Raw genomic sequence first — 26,768 nt, 5'->3', positions numbered from 1 at the left:
TTTCAGACTCTGACTGTGTTGGAGTAGAAACAAGTCAGCTCTGGGACTTCTTTTCTCTCTTTCTTCCTTCATCACTTTATTTAATATTTTGAAACCACATTTATGCCCTTCTCTATTAAACTAACCTATTTTATTTTCTTTATAGTGTATTGCTATCTAAAATTATCTCGTTTATTGATTTGCCTTCTCATTCATTATAAGTCTTTCTTAATGGATATAAGTTCTGGGAGAACTTGGCCATTGCTGTGCTGCCAGCACCCATGATAATGAGTGCTCAATGTGCACTTTCCAAAAAAGAGAATTAGTCTATCAGAAAGGTAAAGGGCGTGAGGTGCACCCTGTCCACTCTACCTCCCTTCTTCCTGGTTCATTTTCTTTCATGGAGCTCTCACCTTGTATTGAGCACTGAGTTTCGCACCAGGGTTGCACAAGTGGTCATCTTAGTTCCTGAGAACTCATGGATGGACAAAGAGTTTATTGTCCACTTGGAGGAGGATTCATTCCTGCTCCATTTCTTTTTCCTCCTTTGTTCCTGACACCAAGCTTATCCCACTATACTTGGTAGGCTGTACTTAGCCTGACTAGTGCCAAGGGGCTTTTAGGATATATGACTCCCATGTGAAAGACACACAACACAAGAAATACAGACAGTAAAATGTGCATATTTAAAACAGCAACTGGGTACCATTACATTTAATCAGCAAAAAGTTAAATGAGATAAGTTATAGATTTATGAAATTATACATTATTGTCAGGTTTTTCAAAAATAATTTGTCTACATTTTTATCCATAAAAATATTTTTACTCTTTATTCCAAAGATAACAATTATTTGAATTTATTCAACATATTAAATAGGGAAACTATAATAAGATGAAATTTTCATGAAATATAGCTGGGTTTTAAAAAGGTAAAAAGAAAAATTGAATGTAATCATGGTTATAAATTATGTGTTCAGATTCTCCTTATAGAAAGTCAGAAAGTTAGGGGTGCTGGCAGGTGGGCCACTCAACCTGGAAGCCCAGCCAGGAGTGACTGGGAGAAAGCTTATAGGAGCCGAGGGTAAGGAATATTCTAAAGGACTAGTAGAAAAAGACTCCAGATACTGTGTCCCTGAATGGAAATTGTGGGTATCAGACAGGAACAATAGCATTCTGACTGATCTCCCTGCATCTGCTCTTTGCTACAAGATACTTTTGAGAAGAAAGAACACCTTTATTCTCAAGGTAATGTTTGTAAATTAACAGTCCAGGCCAGACAGCATTGCAGTGTTCTCTTTCCTTATGATCTTTTCACTATCTAATCTATCAATTATATTCTGGATTGTATTTTTTAACTTGAAATATAAAGAAACTCTTGGCACTGTCTGTAATCCCAGCACTCTGGCAGATGGGCAGAAGGATCCCAAGTTCAAGGCAGTTTTAGCAACTTTGTAAGACCCTCAGTAACTTAGTGAGACCCTGTCTCAAAATAAAAATATAAAAAGGACTGGGTATATAGCTTAGTGGGTAAGCACCCTTGTTTCAATCCACAATTCCAAAAAATAAAATTAACAAAGAAAGAAACTCTTAACAGTTTTTGTTAGAATAAATATCCCTTTTAAAAATGTAATAAAAGGTATGGTACTTTTCCCCTGATAAATCTACCTATGTACATGTAAATTTTATATACATCATAATTATCCCCACTGCAAGCCCATGAATAGGTTTCCCAGAAATACTGAGGACAGCAACTTGGACTCCATGAATGAGTTTATATCAAAGTCTTTTGCCCTTACACATTCGTTTCCTAAAGGCAAATCCCACCCTTTTCACTGCTACATCTTAGAATATAGTATAGTACACAATATTTTTACCATGAACTAAGGATTCGTATGTTGTGTTCTTATTTGCTTTTATTTCAGGTCATAATAACGATCCCTTTCTATGACTGCTATGAGCCCATGGTTAGAATGGCTGGAGCAACACCTGTATTTATTCCCCTACGATCTGTAAGTTTGCCATTCAGCTCGTATGCTTTAAGAATTCTTGAAAATATCAATTACTTTGTCAAAAAGATCTATGAAGTTTCTAAGTCTTTTCAAATAATTAATACACTAAGAGGAATCACAGAATTTCCATTAGCCTTGTAGTACCACACATTAACCTTAGTTATGGCTGGTCCCTGGGGAAGAAAACAGGCATGTTAACAGCTGTTAATGTTGACAAGTTCATTTTTCCTTTAACAGGTGTGCACATAAGACTCTGGTCCTCTTGAGCTCTCAAGGCAGAACTAAAGCCCAGTTATTTCTATTTATATTCTTTGTTAGTCATGTAGTCAGTTATCTTGACCAGGCCTTTCTCTAATTTTTTCCTTATTAGAATATTTATTTGTAAGACAGCAAAATGAATTCATTACATTAAGTCACATCTTTATTCTTCATGCTTAGAAACCTGTTGATGGAAAAAAATGGTCTAGTTCTGACTGGACATTAGATCCTCAAGAATTGGAAAGTAAATTTAATTCTAAAACCAAAGCCATTATACTAAATACTCCACACAACCCCATTGGCAAGGTAAGCGAGTCTCTCAACTCTATTCAGTCTTTGACGTGTTGTTTTCCCACATGTGGAATAATAATTGGCTGCGCTCTTTCCTTTAATATGTGTAGGTGTACACCAAAGAGGAACTCCAAGTAATTGCTGACCTTTGCATCAAATATGACACACTCTGCATCAGTGATGAAGTTTATGAATGGCTTGTATATACTGGAAATAAGCATTTAAAAATAGGTACTGATGATTACACAGAGTCACAAATCTAAATGTGTTTGGGCACATATAGAGCAACTGATGGGAAAGGATCCCATGCCAGCTTTAAAATAGACCTTGTAGTGGACATCTGCCTGAGCCCTTAAAAATAGCTATTTGAATGACTCTTCTCTCCTGAATTAATGAACAGCATGACAGACTAACAGTACAAACTTAAACTTAGGGAAAGAGATTTCACATCACAATGTAAAGCTGAGAAGACAACAGAGTAGTGCTCTTTGGCTTCTTAGTAAGAATCCTGCTGTTCCTCAGTATCACAGTACATTAGACAGAAGGAGCACAATTGTTCCTGAATGGTTCTATACTCAGTGATGTGCAAGTTGCCAAATGCCAAGGCAACAGGAAGGAATCATGGGACAGTAAGTCACTGCCTCTCTGTCCTGGCCTGGGATGCTGCCATTACTACTGGGCCATCTCACAAATGCCCGTGTTTTCTGGGGCCTAAACTTGTAAGCTAAGCTGCAACATTTTTGAGTGTTTGCACTTGCCCTTCCTTTGCCTGGAAACACTTTCTCCCAATTATTCCGTCCTTCAGGTCTTTGCTCTGATGTCACTTTTCATGACCTACACATTTAAAGATAGTGACCCTTCTCTCCTTGGACTTTGCTTTGTCCATTTTCTGCCTTATTTTGCTTTTTCCCCCTTTATTGTAAATATCAGAATCAGAATCTATGTATGTCACTTGTAAATTACAAGATGGTAGAGATTATTGTTTACATTGGTTTCTCAATCTCCATTTTTCAGAATAGGATCTTGCAGGTGGTAGACATGAGAAAGTAGTTGTTGAATAAATGAATAGGAAATAGAAAAAGAACAAGGAAAGGAAGACTCAAAGATTCTGTGAGAGAAATAAATTAAGTTTAAAAATTAGTGCACGTGTATATAACGAGTTGTGGCACGTGCTGTGACTGTTTCTAACATATATTCCAAACAGACGTAAAGGTGGGAGGAGACCACAACTGCTGGAGTGAATCAGAAAAGCAGTAGGCAAAAGATGGAATGAAGTAGATGAGAAATGAAAACTAAATTCCTATCAGATAATGAGCACATCCTTAGACAGGGAAGCATAAAAGATCAATATAGACTTAGAAAGATAAACGATTTGATTTATAAGGGTGTGCTACAGTGGCTGGCACCAAAGAGGATAGGGAAGAAGGGCATCCTGAAGGACTTTTATATGAGAATAAAGAGTATAAACTTGGCTGCAGAGATCATGTGTTCTAAAACATTCCTCGGATAGCACCTTGAAACCACAGCATTCTGTGCATCATAAAATAGTGACATGATGAAATTAGGAGAAGTTCTGTCTTGAAATTAGAAGTGATTCTTCCTGACAGAAATCTGACAATTAAAAATCAATATGAAAATCACAGTGCTATTCATACTTGTCAGTAACAAAGACCTATTGAAACCGACACATTCGAGTTTTTCTGATTTTGCCATTAAGATCCATTCACCAAGATTCATTTATTCCACAGCACATAGCATTCACTGTCAGATAAATCACAGCAATTGCCAAAAGCTTCAAAAAATTGTGTGGAAGAAAACAAAATTGATTTTTTTAAAGTCCTATACATTGACATGATCACCAGGGTGTCAGTTAGCATACTTTGAGAACTATTGCAAAATGTATGACAAGGCAGATGAATTGGTTCCATGGTTGGATTTTTTTAAGTAAAGGTAAGAGTCAGGTGCACATGAGGGCCCCTGTGGGGGTTAATTGCTAATACATATCTGAAGGCTGAACGAATAAATGAATGAATGATTTTTAAAGATTTTATCAACTTGAAAACCTTTGCACAGTTGATTCTCATTATAAATTCTTTATTTGCAAATTTATCCAGTCCCTAAAATACATTTGCAACCTCGTAATTGATACTCACAGCACTTCATTCAAAGAAGGACCAGAAATTTGCCTCACCCAACACATGCATTCCCAGTCGAGGCTGAACAAGGTGATACTCTTCTTGCTTTAGCTCATCTATAAGAAGCATCCTACATGGTGATTTTGCTGTTTAAAATTGCCCAAAAGCATAGTGCAAAAGTGCTGGCTAGTGTTCCTAAGCACAAAAAGGCTGTCATGTGCCTTTCAGAGAAAATGTGTGTATTTGATAAACTCAGGTACAGCTTCTGTTGTTGGTGGCGTTGGAGTTATTAGAGGATGAAGCTAAAGAATTCAGTTTTCCCTCTGAGGTGGAAAAGATGTTTTAAAATTGATTGTAGTGATGGTTGCACAACTCTGTAGGTATACTGAAAACAACTGAATTGTACACTTTAAGTGAGCAAATTATATGATAGTTTTTTTTTCAATCTATGAGACATAAGCAGATCACATACACATAGATTAATAGGCCCGCCCTCAGAGTGTCTGATTCAGTGGTGTGGAATGAAGCCAAACAAACTGCCTTTCTTACAGTGATGCTGGTATTGCTGGTGTGGGGTCACGTTTTAAGAGTCATTGCTCTGAGAAGCTTAGAGAAACAAACTCAGAAAATGAGCAGAATAAAGGGAGGCTGTGCAGTAATCAGGACCCAACCCCAAGTAAAACCATGCCAAAGGATCATTGTGTTCGACATACAGCTAGCTACCCCTAGCACTGAGCACTGGTTGCCACAATTCATCTGACAGCTGCCACTTGGCCTGGCCTGGATTGCTGCCTACTGATATCCTTGTCACTCCTGCTCATGGGAATAATTTTGCCACTTAAAATTATTAAATCTATTTACATGTTATTTTGGTACAACATTGTATATTCTAAAGCATTTCAACATTTTCAGCTGAGTTTGGACTATCTGAAAAAAATCTATTGACATAACTATATTAACTTCTCTGTAATTAATATATTTGTTTTCATTGAATTTGTGTACCTTTGTTTTTAGATCCTACTAAATGTAGATTGATTGGAAAGCAGTTTTTCAACTTTTTATTTTTCCAGCCACGTTTCCAGGTATGTGGGAAAGAACAGTCACAATAGGAAGTGCTGGGAAAACTTTCAGTGTGACCGGCTGGAAGGTAAGAGGAATAAGAATTTAGGGATGTAGCTCATGGTAGAGCACATGCTTAGCATGTGAGAGGCCCTGGGTTTGATGCCAAGCATCCCCAGATTTTTTTTAATTTATTAAAATAGGCATGTATTTTATTTTTTGTAGTAGTTTTTGTGTTAAATGTATATATATTCACATTACATAGATTTTTATACTTAATCATCTTTTGTTTATTGATTTACTCAACTTTCGTGTTGAACTTCATTCTGTTTTGGTACTAGGGATTGAACCTAGGAGTTCTTAGCCACTGAGCACATCCACAGGCCTTTTTATGTTTTATTTTGAGACAGGGTCTCACTAAGTAGCCTAGGGCTTCAGTAAGTGGCTGAGGCTGGCTTTGAACTTGCCATCCTCCTGCCTTAGACTCCACAGCCCCTGGGATTATAGACTGGCGCCACTGTACCTGGCTTTGAGCTTCATTCTTATTGAGATCCAATAACATCTTTAAAAATAAGAAAAATTAGGTAATTTTTTATTTTATAAGTGATCAAATGATGCTATTTTTTCTTTGCAAAGGAAGTTCAGCATAAAAGAAGAAAAATAATAATGATGAATATTTTGGCATTTACATGTACCAGACTCTAAAGTGTTTTACATGTACTAATTCTTTTCATTCTTATAACATTATAAGATGGGTACAATTATTATCCCTGTTTTACAGATGATAAAATAAAACACAGAAAAGTTAAATATCTTGCCTGAGATTATATTGCTGATGAATTCAAGCCATGGCAGACTTGAATTCAGAATCCACGTACTTAACCACTATACTGTTTATTAAAAAATAAATGCATCCAATTGAAACTCAGTTCTCTTCCAGCCTCATCCCTACTGAACATGGCCAAGATGCAGGGAGCATCAAAAGGAGGCCTCCAGAATCAAAGGCTTTGATGTTTTGATGATGTGAGAGTCCTCTAGGCCCTCCTTCAGAGTTACATGTATCTATAATTCACACAAGCTTTCCCACTGGAAATACCAGAAGACACAAATTAGTAGAGGGAGGGAAGATTAATAATGATTGCAGGCTTTGTTTACCTTCCAAAGGCACAGCTCAGTAAGAAGGCATTGCTTAGAGACTCCAGTTGGAAACTCACACCAAAAGGATGGTGTTGAAATTTTAAGTATGAATACTGGCCTGCTTTCATAATGTGAACATTTCTTTCTTTCTTTTTTTTTCTTTTTAATTTATTCTGTGTGTATGTGTGCACACACATGCAATACTAGGGATGGAACTCAGGGATGCTCTACCACTGAGCTACATCACCAGCCCGATTTTGGAGCTGGGGGCAGAGGGTCTCAGGAAGTTGCTAAGGCTGGCCCTTAACTTGTCATCCTTCTGCCTTAGCCTCCTGAGCTGCTGGGAGCCTCCTGAGCTGCTGGGAATTATAGGCATGTTCCACTGTGCCTGGCTTTAACATGAACATTTCTGAATTGCCTGTATTTAACAATTGCATTAACTGCTGTCTCCAATTTGATACACATTATTAGACAAATTTTTGAAACCTGTTTTTATTTTTTTCTTTCCCAGCTTGGCTGGACCATTGGTCCTAATCATTTGATAAAACATTTACAGACGGTTCAACAAAACACTGTCTATACTTGTGCAACTCCTTTACAGGTAGGTGTTGGGGCAACAGGGGGTTGAAACATGGATTGTTGGTGGAGGTGTCACTTTTATTTGCGTGTTTGAATTGACTTTATTCTTCCCTCCAGGTCCTCCCTGAGCAGGGCCTTCTAATATAATCTGGGAATTGAGGAACAGATGCATAGTCACTGTTATGGGGCTAGTTTTGTTTTGTTTCTTTGAACACACGTACATTGCTGTGGGTAATACAAAGTGCTACCAACTCTCTGAAGGATGGTGGCAGCACTCAGCAAATTAGAGATTGCTAACCCTATGAACAGCATTCCATCTTCTGAGGATTTACGCTAGAGCTATTATCAGCACATGCAAGATAGGGATAGATGTGGCTGTTTATTGCAGATGATTGGGTTTAGTCCATTACCCATCTATGGACAGGTAGTTAAATAAACCTTGATCTAGTCAAGTATCAAAATATTATATGACTTTATTAATTTCTTCTTGCTGCTATAACAAAGTACCACAGATCTAGTGACCTAAAACAACACAAATTTGTTATCTTACATGTCAGAGCTGGAAATGGATCTTATAGGGCTAAACGGTGGGTGTTGGCATTGCTGTGTTCCCCCTGGAGGTGTAGGGAAGAATCAGTTCCTTGCCTTTTCCAGCTTCTAAGGTTGCCCGCATTCCTTGGCTCATGGTCACATCCCTCCAACCTCTGCTTTCTGCCAACACATAACTTTCTGGCTCTTATCTCTTCTACCTCCTCTTTCCCTCATAAGGACCTGTGTAATTACATTATCCCTGTTGAATACTCTCTCAACCCAAGACTCTTAATTTAAATCTCATCTGTAAAGTTCCTTTTACCATATAAGGTGACATTTACAGGTTATGAGTTTGAAGATACAAGCATCATTGGGGGACACTATTCCACCTACTGCAATAGCTATTTAAAAGAAAGAGAACAAGAAACTTTAAAAGTACTGATATGGAAAAATTTCCAGAATATATTATGAAGTTAAAAAAAACACAATGTATACATATATTTATGCTACATTTTGTGTAAGAAAAGGGGGACTTCTTATGTTTTTCTTGAAGGAACTCTGGAAGGATCCTAAGAAACTAGTAAAAGTGGCTATTTGGGAGGTTAAGAGAAGTGGATGAAATTAGTTGATAGGGACAGGAGTAGGTACCAGAACTTTTAATGTATATTATTTCTACTTTTGTGTTTATTTACAGAAACAAATCTATTTATCATTCTGTGAATAACCAAAATGTGGAAAAAATATTCTATTTCTAGAAGGCAGTTAAAGAACAAAAGTCTAAAGTGTATTGGCTTCACGAAATTGACTTAATTTTTTTGCTTCCTTTGAACAAATACCTGCTTAATAGGAAAAGGTTTCATTGAAATTCTTTTTTCTTTCTTTCTTTTTCTTTTCTTTCTTTCTCTTTTTAAGTAATACTATGAAAAAGGCCAGCTCTAATATTTGGATCCATTTGATACTGATAATTGAACCCAGGAGCTCTTTACTACTGAGCTCCATCCCCAGTTCGTTTTTATTTTGAGACAGGGTCTCACTAAATTGCAGAGGCTAACCTTGAACTTGTGATCTTCCTCCCTCAGCTTCCTGAGTAGCTGGGATTGTAGGAATGTACCACTATGCCCAGTTTTATTATATATCGAAGTCATATTATCCTTTTAATAAATCCATTCAGTTATTTAACAACTATTTTCTGAGTATTGAAGTTAGAGCAGACAAAATAATACACAAGTATTTTTAAAGTATAAGGTGTCCAAAGCTGATAGAGGCAAAGAAAAAAAGGTGAAGCAGAGAAGAAAAGGAATATAGAGTGCCAAGGGAGGAATATACAATGTTATATACGGTAATCTTTGTGAGCTTCAGTAAGGTGACTTTAGGAGATTTAATAGTCAGGTGGTTACCTAGAGAAGAACGCTGTGGACTGAGAGAACGGCAAATGCAAATGCCCTGACAATCTGACTGGCAGTTTGTATCAGTGACCAGCATAGAGGCTGGGATGGGATAATTAAGAGAGAAGAGTAGGAGGAGCTAAGACCAGAGAGACAGCTGGGGGTTCGATCAAGCTGAGCTGTGTATGTCACTCTTAAGACTATGTCGCTTAAGACAATGTCACAACATAGGCAGCCACTGGAGAGTTTTGAGCACAGCAATGACATTCTGGCTTGTGTCATCAAGATCTGGTGCTTTATTTTTTAAAATTTTTTTTTATTTTATTTTTTTAAGAGAGAGAGAGATAGAGGAGAGAGAAATTTTAATATTTATTTTTTAGTTTTCGGCGGACACAACATTTTTTGTTTTTGTATGTGGTGTTGAGGATCGAACCCAGGCCGCACGCATGCCAGGCGAGCACACTACCACTTGAGCCACATTCCCAGCCCAGATCTGGTGCTTTAGAGAGTGAGAAAGCCTTTCCAGAGATTCAGGAGAGAAGTGCTAGTAAATTGAACCAATAAGGTGAAGGGAGACTTGACGAAAAGTGATTGCATTCTGAATACATTTTGAAGTTAAACTAACAGTTTTTGTCAATGGATTCTTTATGGGTTTTGAGAAAAAGAGAGGAGTCCAGGATAATGCTGCAGTTAGACTGCTGGTGTCTTTGCACTTTGAATTTTCTAGGGCACTATCTTCTACAGTGAATGAATAAGAAAAAGATACAGCTGAGAATCTCAAGCATCTTTTTTTCTGAATCACCTTATTCTCCATTTCAGCTAAGTGTCCTGTTTTCCCCTCAGCCATGTTTGGAAACTGGTTCCTGGTTTCTTAATACTGTGGAATTATTAATGCTATTTTATTGCCAAATTCTTTTGCCATGAAGCCTGCTCTGTGTTCTCATCTCTTGTCATGTCGTACCTCTTGCTGCTGTTCAGCCGTACTGAACTTCTCTCAGTTCTTCCAACAAAACAAATTATATCTTCCCATGTTCATTTATTTGTTTTCTTCTCTCCACCCCCATCCCTTCCAGGGTGTACTAATTGGAAACTCTATAAAACAAGGATTATGGCTTGTTAATTGTTTTATTCCCAACTCTTATCTGAACTCCAAGCTTAACATTTATATAGTTCCTCAATATATATTTACTGAGTGAATGAATTTATCCTTTAGTTCTTGACATCTTTTCCTTCTGGTTCATCTCCTTAAAATTTGACTGCTTTGCTTCCTGTTCACAGAGTGACATTTATTTCTTTATGTGTTTTCTCCCTAACTTATCTGTGTATCCTAGGTTCAGAGCCTAACACATAGTGGGCATTTAAATGAGGTTTGTTCATTTAGTATTCAGTACAGAATATTAAAATACAAAAATGAACTTTATGAACTGAGAGAGAGAAAAAAAATGACTACTCTGCTCTTTTCTTCTCTCTCTCTCTCTTAGCTATTCCAGTTCTTGGTTCTTTGCCTGGATCTCCTTATTGGCTCCGATACCATCCTTTCTACGCCATCCCTGTTCACTTTGCCTGCTGAGCTTCTGCTCTCTGCATGTGCAGATCTTTGTTCTTTTTGTGTATCCTGGTTTTGCCCTGTGTAGTTGTTCCTGGCCTGTTGTCTCCTCAGACATCTTGGTCTGTTCAGGCTGCTATGACAAAGGACCATAGATCAGGTGGCTTATCAACAACAAAAAAAAATTTCTTATAGTTCTGGGGTGGGAAGTGCTAGATCAAGGCACTGGCAGATTCTGCATCAGATGAGGGCCTGTTTCCTCATGAATGTCACTTTTTCACTTTGTCCTCACAGTGGCCACATTGGTGGGAGGGTTCCTTCTATAAGGACACTAATACAATTCCTGGGGGCTCTGTGTCTTGATTTAATCATTGCCCAGAGGCCCAGCCCCCTCATACCAACACCTCGGGGATTAAGAAGTCAACATATGGATTTAGGGAAAATAAACATTAAGTCCATTGCATTTAACATTAACTTGTTTCTTGACCCAGCTTCTCTTCCTGGCTTTTCTGACTTGTTTAGAGAGAGGTAGAAGAGTTTCCCACATGCTCCAGAAACTCATTGCTGATCCTTATTTCATTTAGATGTATGTTCCAGGGTTATCAGTGTTTGTAGCTAGGATTTCCACACTATGGGGAATGGGGAGTACATGTCCTCCTCAATACAGTGGGTCATCTCTCATGTCCACCGTGTCCTCCCAGTGATGGGGAAACCTGACTGCTTTATCATTTCTCTGGTCATTTTTCAGACTTAGATTTGGCAAATTATTCTACAGCTCACCTCAATCTTAATGATTTTTTTTTAACCAAATAAACCATCTTTAGATAATACTTACTCTTTTCAGTTTGGACTTTCATAACTCAGAATGAGTCTGTCAAGTTACATTTAATCATTTTCTTATCACTGATTCCTCCATATAGGTTCACCAGAATTTCCTGAATGATCATTCTGCCAATAATAGTACTCAGATGATCTTTATTTATTATACCAATAAACTGAGCAATGACTAACATTACCATATTTCCTCTCCACATTTTTCAACCTTAATATACAGGAAGCCCTGGCTCAAGCTCTTTGGATTGATATCAAGCGCATGGATGACCCAGAGTGTTACTTTAATTCTTTGCCAAAAGAATTAGAAGTAAAAAGAGATCGGATGGTGCGTTTACTTGAAAGTGTTGGCCTGAAACCCATAGTTCCTGATGGGGGATACTTCATCATAGCCGACGTGTCTTTACTGGGTTTGTAAAGGTTTTTATTACTTCAATTATACAGAAACTTATGTCTTAAATTATAGCATAATTATGCAGAAAAGATTGGGGTCAAAGCTATAGCAGTATTTTATCTATAGAAAAGGATGGATTTTCACCATGTGAACTTTTATGATTATCTTTACTTTTAGAACTTCTACCTGAAATGTGACTGTTGATAAGTGGTAGTGTTTAGTAGAGTCAGTGTTGTTCAAGGTATTCTATTAAACATAGAATTTGTTCTCATCCTGTTCTGCATGTAATTTAAACACCAGTATATGAACTAACATAGGTACCCTGTGTTCATTTAAACAAAATTTTAATTTCTTTTTTGCTTAACTTAAAAATTCCCAATAGTTCTATGTCTAAAAAACAAGTTATTACTTAAAGCTGATAGATGTAATTCTGACATGCCATCCACAATCTAAAAATTAAAAACATGATGTTTTATATATAACTTACTTTCCTTTAAAAAAATCCTATGAGGAGCTGGGGGTTGTGGCTCAGCAGTAGAGTGCTTGCCTAGCATGTGCAAGGCCTTGGGTTTGAGTCTCAGCACCACATAAAAATAAATAAATAAAATAAAGGTATTATGTCCAACTTCAACTAAAATCAAAATATTTTTTAAAAATCCTATGAGTAATAATAAACTGTACACAACTATTCTAAATTTAGTTTTGTTTTTAAAATCTAATTACGAAAAAGCTATATGCCACTCAACTTGAAAAACTGAAATTTTTTATTTATTCCAAATTTTAGAAAACTGGAGAAAGTAAAATAAATTTTTAATTTTATGACAAAACAATGATTATATTTTTGAATTTATATTCCTCAAGCAGGAATTATTTTCTAGTACACAAATATGTGACAGTACCAATTTCTGTGTCTTGTAATGGTTCACTATCACCTTTGGGGAGCAAGGTGTCATGGTTTTCCCATGCTTCGGACTTGAGAGAGTGGTTATAAATCCAGATGGGGCAGCAGGGAGGTGGACGTGGGTGTCTTTCCCAGAACGTTCCTTATCCTGGTGAGCAGCCCCATGCCTCAGTATGTGATCTGGGAAGCGTTGTTTATACTGGCTGACACCCCTGGGGCTCTTGTCTGACCTGTGTCCAGTTTATCCTACCAAGATAGCCACTTTGTAGGAAAGCTCTTTTCAGGAGGAAAGTCCATTTTGGTTCTTTTGGACAAGTAAGACACAGCAGAGGCAGAAGAACAAACCACATGAAATGAAGAATCCATGTATTACTTACAGATCCCAGGGAGAAGAGGCCAGCACTCCTGGTAGAGATCACAGGAAGTGTGGGCCCTCCGGAAAATGCACACTCAACCTGTGGGTAGAAAGCAAGAGAGAGAAGGAAGGACTTGTGGGTCAAAGCCGGGGTTTTTTGTTTTTTTTTGCTTTTTGTGGTATTGGGGATTAAACCCAGGTTTAAAATTATGCCATGTAGGAGGAAGAGGAAGTCAATAGTTGGGTCCCCTGAGTTCATATGGTATTGTAATTAGCATTACAATTGTAATTACCACTGAGCTACATCCCCAACCCCCGTGTCCCCTTGTCCTCTTCAGTTTACAGCAGTACAGGACTGCACTGTGTGTGCCAAAGTCTTCCTTACCCCAGCAGGAGCGTTAACCAGCAGACACAAGCTGGTTACACTTTGAGAGATTGTAGGTGTAGTGGATCTTTACAATCTTTGCGGGGGGATGGGGGGGCCAGTTAAGAGGGCAAGTCAAATGGGTTGTACTTGACTGTTCCACAGGGAAGTGGTCACCAGGAGGTGATTATACAAAGAAAATATCTGAGAGGAACAGAGGAAGTAGAGAAGTGGAAACTTTGAGGGTGTTGAAGTCTTGCTTCTGGTATGAGAATGTCCAACTTATGTACAGAACAGATACTGAGATAACATGAAAATATAAGAATTTACTACCTAAGGTTTGGCTCAAACTGAAACAAGTTTATCTGTCTTCATTTGTTGTGAGAGAACAAGAAGCTATGGCAAGCAGAAGTTCTTGTGGTCCTATTGCCAGAGAGCTGTACTTGGCAGGTTCCCAGGCTCCATATGTACGTAAAATCCTTTCAGATGTTCTGTACTCGGAGGTTTGGAAAGCAAACCTATATTGGGTCTAAACCGGCAGCTTGTTTTATGAGATGAGAAAAAGAAATAGCACAGTTTTCATCACTTATATTTTTGCCTTTGAATCAGAAATCCACAAAATTCTCCACATGAATTATTTTAAAGAAAGTGATGTATACTTCATGTTTCCAAAAGGAATTTGAGCCTACTCACATTAAAAGTCTCTTACATAGTAACGTATGAGTAGAAATGACCACATATTATAAATTAAAAAATCATGCCATGTAGGAGGTGGAGGAAGTCAATAGTTCGGCTCCCTGAGTTCATATGGTATTGTAGTTAGCATTAACTTGAGACTTTCGTGGCAGCAAAGGGAAATTGAAAAATGGAGTTGATTACATAATTCCTGGTTAAAGGAAACTTCATAGTTTCTTAGATAAAAATAGTTCTTGTCTGGACTCAAGTTTTTCCAGATAGTAAATTCTAAAAAGGATTTCTCACACTGTGACATTAATTATCAAAAGGACAATGATGGAACTCGGATTATTGCACTAAGCTTTTAATTAGTTTCCAGTGCTTTCCTCAGTCAATCCATCCAGCATGCAACACCCTCTTAGACCTTGAACTAGTGTAGTTAAAATAAGAATGGAAAGGATTTGGGATAGAGAACCTTTCTTCAGGGGATGTGGGTGGGAGTGGAGCTTGCTTCTTTATGGTCCTCACCTATGGGGAAATGTTTATGTCTGTAAAATCCTCCTACACATGAAGAAAACTTTGTTTTATTTTATACTTTTACTTATTTTGATTAATTTGCAGTGTATAAGTTCTTCTATGTACTACAGGTTTGTTCTATGCTTTACTAAATGTAAAACAAAAACCTTCATTTGATGGAAAACGAAAGACAAAAGTAAACTATAATATTTGTGAATATAGAAAACATTTCACTTTACAATTAGCAACAGTTGTTAACTGGTTAATATTTATTGAGCATTTGTAATATAGTAGGTATTACATTAAGAGTTTTACAAGGCCAGACATGGTGGCACACACTTGTAATCCCAGCTGCTCAGGAGGCTGAGGCAGGAGGATCACGAATTCAAACCCAACCTCAGCAAGGCACTCAGTAACTCAGTGAGACCCTGTCTCTAAATAAAATACAAAATAGGGTTGGGGATATGCCTCAGTAGTTGAGTCCCAAGTTCAATCCCTGGTAAACTGCCCCCACCCCCCAAAAAAGAGTTTTACAAACATCACATTTTCAAGAGAGTTATGAGATTGGTGCTATCAAGTCCCCACTGTTAGATGAGAAAGATAGAGGATCAAAGCTGTGTAAGGGGGGATATAGCTCAGTTGGTAGAGTGCTTGCCTCAAATGCACAAAGGCCTGGGTTCAACCCCCAGCACCACACAAAAATAAAAAGCTGGTTATGGTGGCCCACCCTTGTAATATTAGCAATTCTGGAGGCTGAGGAAGAAGGATTACAAGTTTAAGGCCAGCCTCAGCAATTTAGTGAGGCCTTAAGCAACTAAGTGAGACCTAGTCTCAAAAAGGGCTGGGGATGTGGCTTAGTGGTTAAGTGCCCCAGTGCTCAATCCCTAGTGCTCCCTGCCTCTCCCCAAATAAAGAGACAGAGTATCAAATTAATTTACTGAAGTTAATCAACTAATAAGTAACGGAACTGATTTCTGAACCTAGAGATTTACACCCTGACCAATGAACTTCATCCTAGAACTTAAAAAGGGGAATCTCCTGCCATTGCTTCTACTAAGAATCAGAATTACTTAGTAAATTTCATTAATAAGAGTACCCATCAACATTAGCTATTTTGGGGTATGCCAGAAAATCTAACAATATAAGTCAATAAATTTAAAACAATAGGAAATATAATGTCAAACTAATGTCAGAGAAATATCCTGCCCAGACTTTAAAGCAAGATTGATGAAAGGGATAATAATAGGGATGCATATTTGAAGGTCTTTCCCTCAAATATAAAATATTAAAAACAGCGTATTACATGGAAGCAAGAGATAAACAATAAGTATAGCATTTGGAAAATCTAAACAGACATTTTCGGTTTATAAATAATAATACGTACTGATTCAACAAATATGTTTTTTTCAAAATTTATATGCTAGCCATTCACCTAAGTGTTGGGGGAAACAAAGATTTAAAAAATGGACACTTTATCCTCATGGAGCTTAAAAATCAGTTAGGAGATATAAATATCGCTTATGAATATATTTAGTTGTTATTTCATTAGTAGTTGCTATGGAATCTTATTTCTAGATGGAAAGGCAACACTCCTCTTCTCTTCCCCTTTCCTGTATCTTCCTGTTCTAACAGCTGCGTGTGTGTAGAAGTGTGGTTGGTGCACGTGAGTGCTGCTCTGAATTTCTCACTTTGCACCTCATTGTGCAGTTCAAGTACCAGCATATTCTGTGAATATCCTCTAAGAAAGTTCTAAACCAAACCTATTTAAATCAGAAAAAAAAAATGAATCTTGATAGACTTAAGTGAAATCCATGTTGTCTTAGATGCTGACCTTTCTGATATGAAGAATGATGAGCCTTATGACTATAAATTCGTGAAATGGATGACTAAAAATAAGGTATGTTTATTGGCCTTGGAACATCGTGTCGTATTTTATAGATAACTATGAAGGAAACTTGCTAACATGCTTTGGAAATTATTTACTGTATTTTTGTTACATGTTATTCTACTCATGGCTTCTTGAAGGATTTTGGGGGGGGAGGGGGCAGAGTACCAGGGATTGAACTCAGCGGCACTTAACCACTGAGCCACATCCCCACCTCTATTTTGTGTTTTATTTAGAGACAGGGTCTCACTGGGTTGCTTAGTGCCTCGCTGTTGCTGAGGCTGGCTTTGAACTCCCAATCCTCCTGACTCAGCCTCCTGAGTTGCTGGGATTATAGGCATGTGCCACAACACCTGGCTTCTTGAGGGATTTTTAAGATATTCTTCTTTTTGGAAATTGTTAATATTCAGAAGTGTGTATTTATTTCTCAAAATTAATATTTGAAATGTAAATAGTTTTCCTCCTAGATCATCCTGTTTATTTTTCAGAAATTATCAGCCATTCCTGTTTCGGCATTCTGTAACTCAGAAAGTAAACCACAGTTTGAGAAGTTTGTGAGGTTTTGCTTCATTAAAGTAAGTTCCCTGTTATACCCAAAAACACATTTATAATATTCTTCCTTGCAATTTATAACACACTTTTACTCTGTTGCTACAAATTATAGGTTCATATGCAGTTTTTACATTTTTGACTTGTTGCCATGAAATTAACTGTATACCAAAACTAGACACAACCTACTTTGAGGGAAGGAACATAATCCAGAAAATGTATCTATAATATAGCAATGCCCAGCCTATAATAAAAAAAATAACTAGATGTGTGAAAACACACACCAAAAAAAGTGACCCATAATTTCTCAAAAAGTATTCGAGAAAAAGGAAAATATCGTCATAAGGAGTACAGAGGAATTTAGGACTATAAAAAAAGAAACATGAAAATTTAGGACCTTAAAAGTATAATATCTAATCTGAAATATTCATAGGGTTTAATAGAGGGTTTAAAATATCAGAGGAATAAAGGTCAGTTTATATATACAGAGTCATAGAAATAGATTCAGTACTTTTAAAAAGAAAAGAAAAAGTTTGGGTTTTTTTTTTTTTTTTTTTTTTTTTTTGGTGGGAAGCAGTACCAGGGATTAAACTCAGAGGCACTCGACCACTGAGCCACATCCCCAGCCCTATTTTGTATCTTATTTAGAGACAGGGTCTCACTGAGTTGCTTAGCGCCTCACTTTTGCTGAGGCTGGCTTTGAACTTGCAATCCTCCTGCCTCAGCCTCCTGAGCCACTGCGATTACAGGCATATGCCACCACTCCCAGCTGGAAAAAAGTATTTTAAAAAATAAGCAGAACCTCAAATGTATGAGATAACATCAAGTTAGAATATAAACGTGATTGAAGTACCCAAAAAAGAGGAAGAAATATGGCAGAAAAAATATTTTAGGAAGTAATGACCAAGCGAGGCTCAGTGGCAATACCTATAATCCCAGCTACTCAGACAGCTAAAGCAAGAGGATCCCAAGTGTGTGGCTAGTCTTTGCAATTTATTTATTTATTTATTTTATTTTAAGTATTTATTTTTTAATTATAGGTGGACACAATATCTTTATTTTATGTGGTGCTGAGGATCAAACCCAGAGCCCCACGTGTGCTAGGCGACCGCTCTACCTCTGAGCCACAACCCCAGCCCTAGTCTTTGCAATTTAGTAAGACTGTCTCAAAACTTAAAAATAAATAAAGCAGGCTGAGGATATAGCTCAGTGGAAGAGTGCCTCTGTGTTCAATCTCTAATATAGAGAAAAAAGAAAAAGTCACAGCTAAATTTTTCCCATTTTGGTAAAAAGCAACTGAAAAGATCTCAAAAGCTCACTGAATTTATATAGCAAGATTTATAAAACCAAAACAGAAAAAAAAAAAAAACCCTAGGCATATCATGATTAAACTGCTGAAAATGTCAGCCTTGTAGTCTGTATTATCCAGGAAAATGTCCTTCAAGAATAAAGATGAAGGACATTCCTGAAAATGAAAGCTGAGAGAACTCACCACCATCAGACCTGCACTCAAAGTTTTCTGAAGGTATCTTTCCAGTTTTTAAGATGTTACTGCTCTGGGCCTTGTGGTGTATGCCTGTAATCTGAGCAGCTAGGAAGGCTGAGGCAGAAGGATTGCAAGATCAAAGCCAGCCTCAGCAAGTTAGTAAGGCCCTAAGCAACTTAGAGAGAACCTATTTAAAAAAAAAAAAAAAAAAAAAATTGAAATGACTAAGGATGTAACTCCATGGTTACCCTGGGTTTAATACCTGGTACAAAAAAAAAAAAAAGATGTTACTGCTACTGAAAATAGCATTACTGTGATCAAGGCACTCTATATCAACTGACTCTGCCATAATCCTAGTTAGAATAATGTAAACATTGTTTTCCACCTCTAGAGATAACCTATAAACAAACTGAGGAAGACCTATTCAGAATAAAAACCTTAGCAATCTTACAATGTAAATATTCAGTTGATTGTAATGAAAACGAAAAAGTAAGGCTATTAATTCTATCTTACAGTGGCTCTAGAAACAGGTACAAGTGCTCCTTCACTTAACAATGGGGTCACATCTGGATAAATGCAGTAGAAAATATGTATGTCAAAAATGCATTTAGTACACCTAACCTACTGAACCTCATAGCTTAGCAACACAGTATGCTGTGGAGCACCAATTGTTTACCCTCATGACCACATGGTTGACTGGGAACTACAGTTCTTTGCTACTGCCCGGCATCTGTCACTAACCAGGGAAAAGATCAAAATTCAACATCTGATTTCTACTCAATGCCTGTCACTTTTGCACCATCCTAAAGTCAAAATAATCCATCTTAACTCAGGGACCCACTTTATAAGTTTAGTATTTGAGTCTATAAACATAACCAACAGGGAAAAAAAAAAAAAAAGAATAGTACAAAACTTCAGTTTTAAAATGGTAAACACAGACCTTTCCTTTTCTCTTTTGGAAAGTATTTAAAAACGGCCAGAAGAACGGTAAACTAATTGAGATTCCCCAGTGGGTGAGGAAGGGTTACCAAATTCAGTGGAAGTGATGGCAGAGAGAGGATACCTATGGATGATCCTGCTTCTATATATGCAGATTGTCAGCAAAGCTAGCAGGTACCATGCTTATTACCAAGAACAACAGGAACAGTAGATATCCTGGCAGTGAGCTCCTCTAGATTCATGGATGAAACAGAAAAGAAGCATATGGTCATGTCATCTAAACACTGGAAGGCAGGATAGAAAGGAGATTCTGGTTAGGCTGTAGATTTCCTCTTTTAACCATGTCATCACTGTCAAAATTATGCTGATTCAATATGGAGGAAATACATTAAATTAGGAACAACCATTTAATTAGTTGGGAAGAAAGGAAGTCTAAAAGACCTTCCCCTAACAGAATTCACCCTCAATTGTATTAAACTACGCTGTGAGCCAGGAAGAATTTCTGCTGTCTTCTAGTAGTGGCCTTGCTCCTCCCTTACACAAATCTGCAAATATATCTTCAAATCAGACAGAGGCAGGGGGTAGCACCATTGTTATGTAGAACCCTAGGAACAGTGTGTGTGCTGGCAGTGAGAGCTTACCTAGGGAATTCAGTAGAGAGTGATTAATAATTAAGAAGGACCAGCTATGAATCTTTTAAAAGGATACCATAAGGAAATGAGAAAGGCACAAGGAAAAACAAATGTCAGACAGACCATTCACTGGGAAAATGTTGCCATGGAACTAATAAAAATTGTGACATTTGAAACTCTAAACTTTTTAAACAATAGACTAAAGCAGAGAATTTTAAAGTTCAGGGAAAGATAGGATAAGATAATATAAGAAGATGAAATGGTACTTGTCAGAGCTCAGGCAGGAAACTGAAGGGAAAATAAAGCTATTGGGAATTATGGGTGGCATTGGTAATATCACAAAGGACAGTAAAACTCTATGTGCATGTTAAGGATTGAGAAAAATAAGGAAAAGGGAATGGAAAGCAACAAAGAATTTTATAATTTTAGAAACAATATGGAAGTGGAAGAAAAATGAAGTATGGGGAGTCCATTTGTAGAACAAATGGAACCCAAAAAGAATGTTATAGCTTTATTTTCAGAATGCTTTCCATTAAAAAAAATGATAAAGAAATAAAACACAAATGTAAAGATTAAAGAAAGTGCCTAGTCTCAGGAAAATGTGGGACACTATGAATGACATGGAGTATGCCTTGTATAATATACTGAACTTCAAAGATACATAATTCTTTGGGCCTCCAGACAAAATCAGCCAGGCCTCCTGGAGGGCCAGAGAGGAGGATCTCTGTAAACTGAAACTCTCTACACCAGCATCTGATTTTAGAGGAGAGTGTAGCAATAGCTGGAAGTCCTTAGAGAAAGATGACAAAAACATGCCCAGAAAATGGAAATCTAAAGAAAACAGGTTGGATTCAGAGTTGATAAAAGTAATAAGGCAGAAAACAGCACTTTACAATGTTATGGGTAAAATCCTCAGTAGCTGTCAAACTTCTGAAAGAAAGGACACTCAGCTTTTCTCATAACAAGAGAAATGAAAATTAGAACTGCAGTGAAATTTTATTAATGTATTAGATTGGCAGCAACTAAAACTTCATAAAATACTTGTCACGCCTTAAGAGTAGGAGTACAATTTGTAAAATCTCTGTGGTGGTTATTTCAAATGTTTCCATCCAAATGCAAATTCATATACCCTTTGGCCCAGAAATTCTACTTTTACGATTGTTTTTCTGTGGATTTTTTTCTTGAACATTTTGACTCATGTTCATGGATTTTCAGCGAAGCATTGTTTGTAATAGCAAAAGATTACAAATATTCACCAGTGGGAGCTGCTTGAATAAATTGTAGCATATTTACATCAAGAAAAGAATGATAGAGCACAAGCAAAGAACAGAACAATTTGCACAGAACAGTATCATGTATATAAAAGGAAGAAATAGACGCTTATAAATACCTGAGATAGCTTTTGAAAGATACATAATAAAATCTCAGCATTGCCTCTGCAGAGGAGAACTGAGAGAGCTGAGTGGCTGGTGGAGGTAGGTGGAGACTGACTGAAGGAAAAACATCAACTTAATTACTTACAGTGTCCTCTCACCCCAAACACTTTATTGCATATTCCCCATAAACAAGAACATTTTCCAAAGCTACAATGTAACATTCCCTCAATGTCATGATGTTAACGTTGATATATTATTAACCCCATCTAAGCCTCATATCTAATCCATGTTTCATTAATTGTCCTAATAAGGCCCTTTTTATAATGAAGAAGTAAATCCACGCCAGAATTACGTCAAATTTTTTAGGCTAGTTTATTCATTGCATTTAGTTATCATGTTTTCTTCAAACTGGAATGGCTCCTCAGATTTTTTTTTTTATTTTCATGATCTTGATATATATGTGTGTGTGTGTGTGTGTGTGTGTGTGTGTGTGTGTGTGTGTGTATCCATTATTTTGAAGAAAGTCCCTCAATTAAGTCTGATATTTCTCTATGATTAAATTTGGGCTGTTTACTTTGTAAGAAAACCACAAAAATAGTGCCTTTATTGCAACAGATGACACATAATTTCAATTGTTCTTTTCATTGTTGGTGTTAATTTCAATCACCTAAAGTGGTGCTCTTCTACCTTGTCTACTATAAAGTTATATTTTTTCCATTAAAAAAAATCTTAAGTATTTTGTGGCAAGGTACTTTGAAGATCTGAAAATATTCCATATCTCATCCAATAATTTATTCAGTTTACCTGTTCCTTAATATTAGTAATAACCCACAGCTTCCAGTTTGATTCAATGGGCTATAATGGCTGTAATTTATTATCATTATTGTTACTACTGCTACTACTACTATCCTTGGATATTTTAAATAGTCATATTTTCCCAGACTTGGCCACTAGGAGCTCCTTTAAGCTGCCTTCTGTTTCCTTTGATGCATCTCCATCATTTTGGAGTATCTTCTTACTTTATGGCCTAAGAAGATGTACTAGTTCATCTAATCATTATCTACCACAATCTGGAGTCAACTATTTCCAAGGAGGCCTGGTTCTTTTAAGTGCAGAGTAGTGTTTAAAACCCAAGATCTGGACATTAAGAATGTCACTACTGTTGGGGTATTGCTAATTCCAGACCCTTCCTCCCAGTGGACAGAGGTAGGGAATATGTGAGTTTATACACATAAATACATACACATTTATACATAATACCCAAAGGGAATTGGTTCCAGAACCCCTACAGATACCAAAATTCACAGATGTTCAAGTCTCATATAAATAGCATAGTATTTGCACATAACAAATATATATCTTCCTGTATACTTTAAAATCACCCCTAGATTATTTGCAATCTAATATAATACAAGTGCTATGAAAATAGTTCTTATACTATATTGCTTAGAGCATAATGACAAGAAAAATCTATACATGTTTAGTATAAAAGTAATTTCTTTAAATTTTTTTCAATCAGCAATTGGTTGAGATGCAGAACCAGTGGATACGAAGGGCCAATTGCATAAATACCTACATCTAACATGTTAAAAGCCACAACAGAGTTTATTCTAGTTTTCTCCCTTCTCATATTTGAACTCCCTCCCTCAATAGTGATTCTCGTTACTTAATTACTTAATTAAGCAATACCTCTGCATGTAATCATTCTTCTGTTGTTGTAACTACTTTCACCCAATCCCCAAATCTCTGAGTGGATGCCCTTTACCCCACTTAGGCTTCTTCTACCAAGCTGCTGTCACCTCCCCCATGTGGTCATTGTTCTCACCCTATCTTTGCATCCACACCCCATGTTGACCTGCTCTGTCACCCTACTGGAAGAAGTGCCCTCCACTAGGTCTCCAACACTCCGTGCCACACTCCCTCTGTCATTCACTACATAGGAACCTCCCTGTCCCTTTCTGGGCTGTGACAGGCATGCTGTGTGCCTGCCTTAACCACATCCAGGGCACAGAACCCTGCATGGAGCCCACTACCTCCCAGATGCATTACTTGCACTACCCTATTTCAGGACATTGCCACCATTGCTCCTGCCCACCTTTTGCCATCCAAATTGGTCACCCTGCTCATTCCTCTCTGGCTGCAGCATCCTGCACTAGGCTGCGCAGGTCCCTGGCCTCCACACATGGACTTCCCCTGCACCCAGCCCCACCTATTAGCTTTCATACTGAATCATTCTAGAAGAGAGGGAAGAGAAAGAAGAAGCATAGAAGAGGAAACCCCAAAACTGATTTTTTGCTGCTTACTCTTTAGTTTAATTTTATGTCATAGCACATATAACCAATTCAAGAACTAAGTGGATTATTTTTTGATGATCATAGCTGAAATTTTGATAGGAAAAGGCAAAGTCTTGTTTAAAATAAACTAAAATTTTTTTGACAATAAGCAATTAAAATAATTTATTTCAAATCTATAGCTCATATTCTATAAGCAAATTGTATGGTAAATCCATTAAACTACATAAGCTAAAATATTTTAACTGAGAAGTCTTTATGTATTATATACTATAAAATGGTTATACTGAACAAGTAAAGCACTCTTATAAAATTTTTTAAAAATAGAAAAAAGTCAAATAAGCTACTCAAACAAAGAAATTCAAATGCCTATTTTACAAGAAAAGGATCAGTTGCACTAATTGCAGTTTTAAGCATCAGTGGCACATTCATTATTTATCTGATCATCAGGTAATAGACACTTGAATTGTTTCCACTTTTTAGCAATCATGAATAATGCTACTATAAACATTTGGACACAAATTTCTGTGTGGGCAAATGCTTTCATGAACTAAAATTTTTGGTCAAGGTGAATTATAATGAAAAATATGTTAGGTTCACAAAGAAATAGAATCATAAGCATATTATTTAGATTTTGTTGGCAAGCATTAGAACTAAACCCAGATATTGCTATAAAAGGTTGGTTTTTTTGGGGGAGGAGTGATTAATAAGGACAAATGGCGAGGGGAGAAAAGACTGCTATTAATTTTCAGTGTAAGCTCTTCTCTATGATTTAATTCTGTAATTATAATTAATTTAACTACTTTCCTTTTTGAGGGTTCTGCATTTACATTTTAACTTTGAAGATTTTTCTTCACCTAAGATCAGTTATTCATTGAAATCTTCATTTTGTGTTATTATGGCTTATATCTTTTCTATTTAAATCTTATTCATCTTGAATTTATGTTGGTATGTAATGATTGTAATCATTTCATTAATTTACAGAAAGACAGCACCCTGGATGCTGCTGAGGAAATCATTAAGGCATGGAGTAAACCGAAGTCTTGATGTATGCAAACCACGCTGAGGGTTCCACTACATGGCCTAGTATGGACTTGTACTCAGTGCTGCCCCCTGCTGTGTATTAAAAAACAAATATTTCAGCACCAATGAATTTAAATAAATATTTCCATTGTTTTCCAAAGTTAACCTCATTGCTAACAATATACAGGAGATCTAACTTTTTTTTTAGTTGAAATGTCTTAAAACACCTCTTATCATTTTATGACAGTCAACCCAACATAGTAGATGAGAACTGGGAGATCTTAACCTGCAAAACCTCTGTTTCATTTTCCTCATTATAAAAGGGGAGTAGAAATAGCATCAGCTTCATATGAAGGCCGTCTGATGGCCTAATCTATGTAAAACCTGGTAAACAATTACTCATAATAATAGCCGATTTCATTTCTCCGTTGTGGGAAAGCTTCTAGCCAGTTACACCCCTCTGTCCCATATCTTTACGCACCTGTCATTCTCTACCCTTCATTTACCAATGCCCTTGAACCTTGTTCATGGTTTGTTCTCTCTATTCCAAGTACTGCATCATTTGGGGTGGCTTCAAGGTCTACATGGACAAGCTAGGTTTTCTGTACTTTGACCTCTTCACCTCTGATGATATTCACCTCCACTCCACTTCAGCCACCCACTCCTTTAGGCACACATTGAGGCTTTCACCATTCAGACAGAGATATTTCAACTCTGAGATAATAGATTCATCATCTCACTATAACCACCTATCCTTCCAGCTCATGCTTATAGTCTCAGTCTCTCTCTCTCTCTCTCTCTCTCTCTCTCTCTCTCTCTCCCTCTCCCTCCCCCCCCCTCAGACCCTCTCAAGACATAATTTTTTTAAAACATAATACAGTTTCAAATCCACCATTTCTTAATAACTGATCCATTCCCTTATTACGTAAGAATCAACAGGGTGTATGTTAGAAATAGATTCTGGTGTTCACCAAGGCTTAGTGAACAAAAATTTCAGGATCTGGTTCTGATTTTTGCACAGGTTAAAGTTGGATAATCACTGCTAAAATCCATAGAAATTTCCATTTTATTCCTAATGGTCCTCTTTTAATCTCTACTCTCTTCCTTGCCTAGCTTAGATTCCATTGTTCATCACTTCAGCCAAAATATTTTTGCTGCTTTGAATTATTGCCCCATTGTTCTGACTGACTTACCTGGTTAAAGAAAAAATAAATAACCCTGAGGCTGAAGTTCCATCCCTGCACCTGGGATGTTGAGCATTACTGAGAAAAATTGCACAATTAGGCAAGTTCTAGCAATCATGAGTTCATGTCATTAACCTAAACTACACATAATTCTGTGCTTTTGCTCTCCCAATGAGTTTCCTTTACCTATTACCACAGCAGCAACTCCTGATATTCTCCCATTCTTCATAATTTAAAAAAAAAAAACAAGAACAACTAACCTCCCTGTCCTCCTACCTCAAAGCCTACTATCAGCAGCACAATTAAATCATAGCAGATAACCTCATCTGGGTTGGGGGGAAACAGGAAACAGCAAAAACAAACTACACAGCAGCACTTCATCATGGGATCCAATCAGTAACCCCGATTCACCTGCATCAGCACTCAGCCTTTGATCTTTCCCTCCAGTTGTAAAGGTT

The 26,768-nt window shown here is 37.1% G+C and overlaps 1 protein-coding gene across 7 annotated transcripts in view; it reads left to right on the top strand.

The window, feature by feature from the left end:
- Nucleotides 1–25,282, top strand: part of Kyat3 (kynurenine aminotransferase 3) — a 48,726-nt gene extending 23,444 nt beyond the window's left edge. For 6 of the 7 annotated variants that reach the window (XM_027935273.2, XM_027935276.2, XM_027935274.2 and 3 more), the window contains 9 exons: nt 1,902–1,988; nt 2,427–2,552; nt 2,648–2,768; nt 5,743–5,819; nt 7,380–7,469; nt 11,964–12,150; nt 16,769–16,842; nt 17,319–17,405; nt 25,088–25,282. In XM_027935273.2, coding sequence (XP_027791074.2) covers nt 1,902–1,988; nt 2,427–2,552; nt 2,648–2,768; nt 5,743–5,819; nt 7,380–7,469; nt 11,964–12,150; nt 16,769–16,842; nt 17,319–17,405; nt 25,088–25,150 — 912 coding nt within the window. In that variant the 3' untranslated portion in view covers nt 25,151–25,282. The remainder of the gene's footprint in view (nt 1–1,901; nt 1,989–2,426; nt 2,553–2,647; nt 2,769–5,742; nt 5,820–7,379; nt 7,470–11,963; nt 12,151–16,768; nt 16,843–17,318; nt 17,406–25,087) is intronic. The other variant, XM_071618014.1, reaches the window with a different exon arrangement.
- The last annotated feature ends 1,486 nt before the right edge of the window (nt 25,283–26,768 follow it).

Source organism: Marmota flaviventris, chromosome 10 (assembly GCF_047511675.1).
Source record: "Marmota flaviventris isolate mMarFla1 chromosome 10, mMarFla1.hap1, whole genome shotgun sequence".
Lineage (NCBI taxonomy): Eukaryota > Metazoa > Chordata > Mammalia > Rodentia > Sciuridae > Marmota > Marmota flaviventris.
This window is presented reverse-complemented; position numbering and strand designations above follow the sequence as displayed.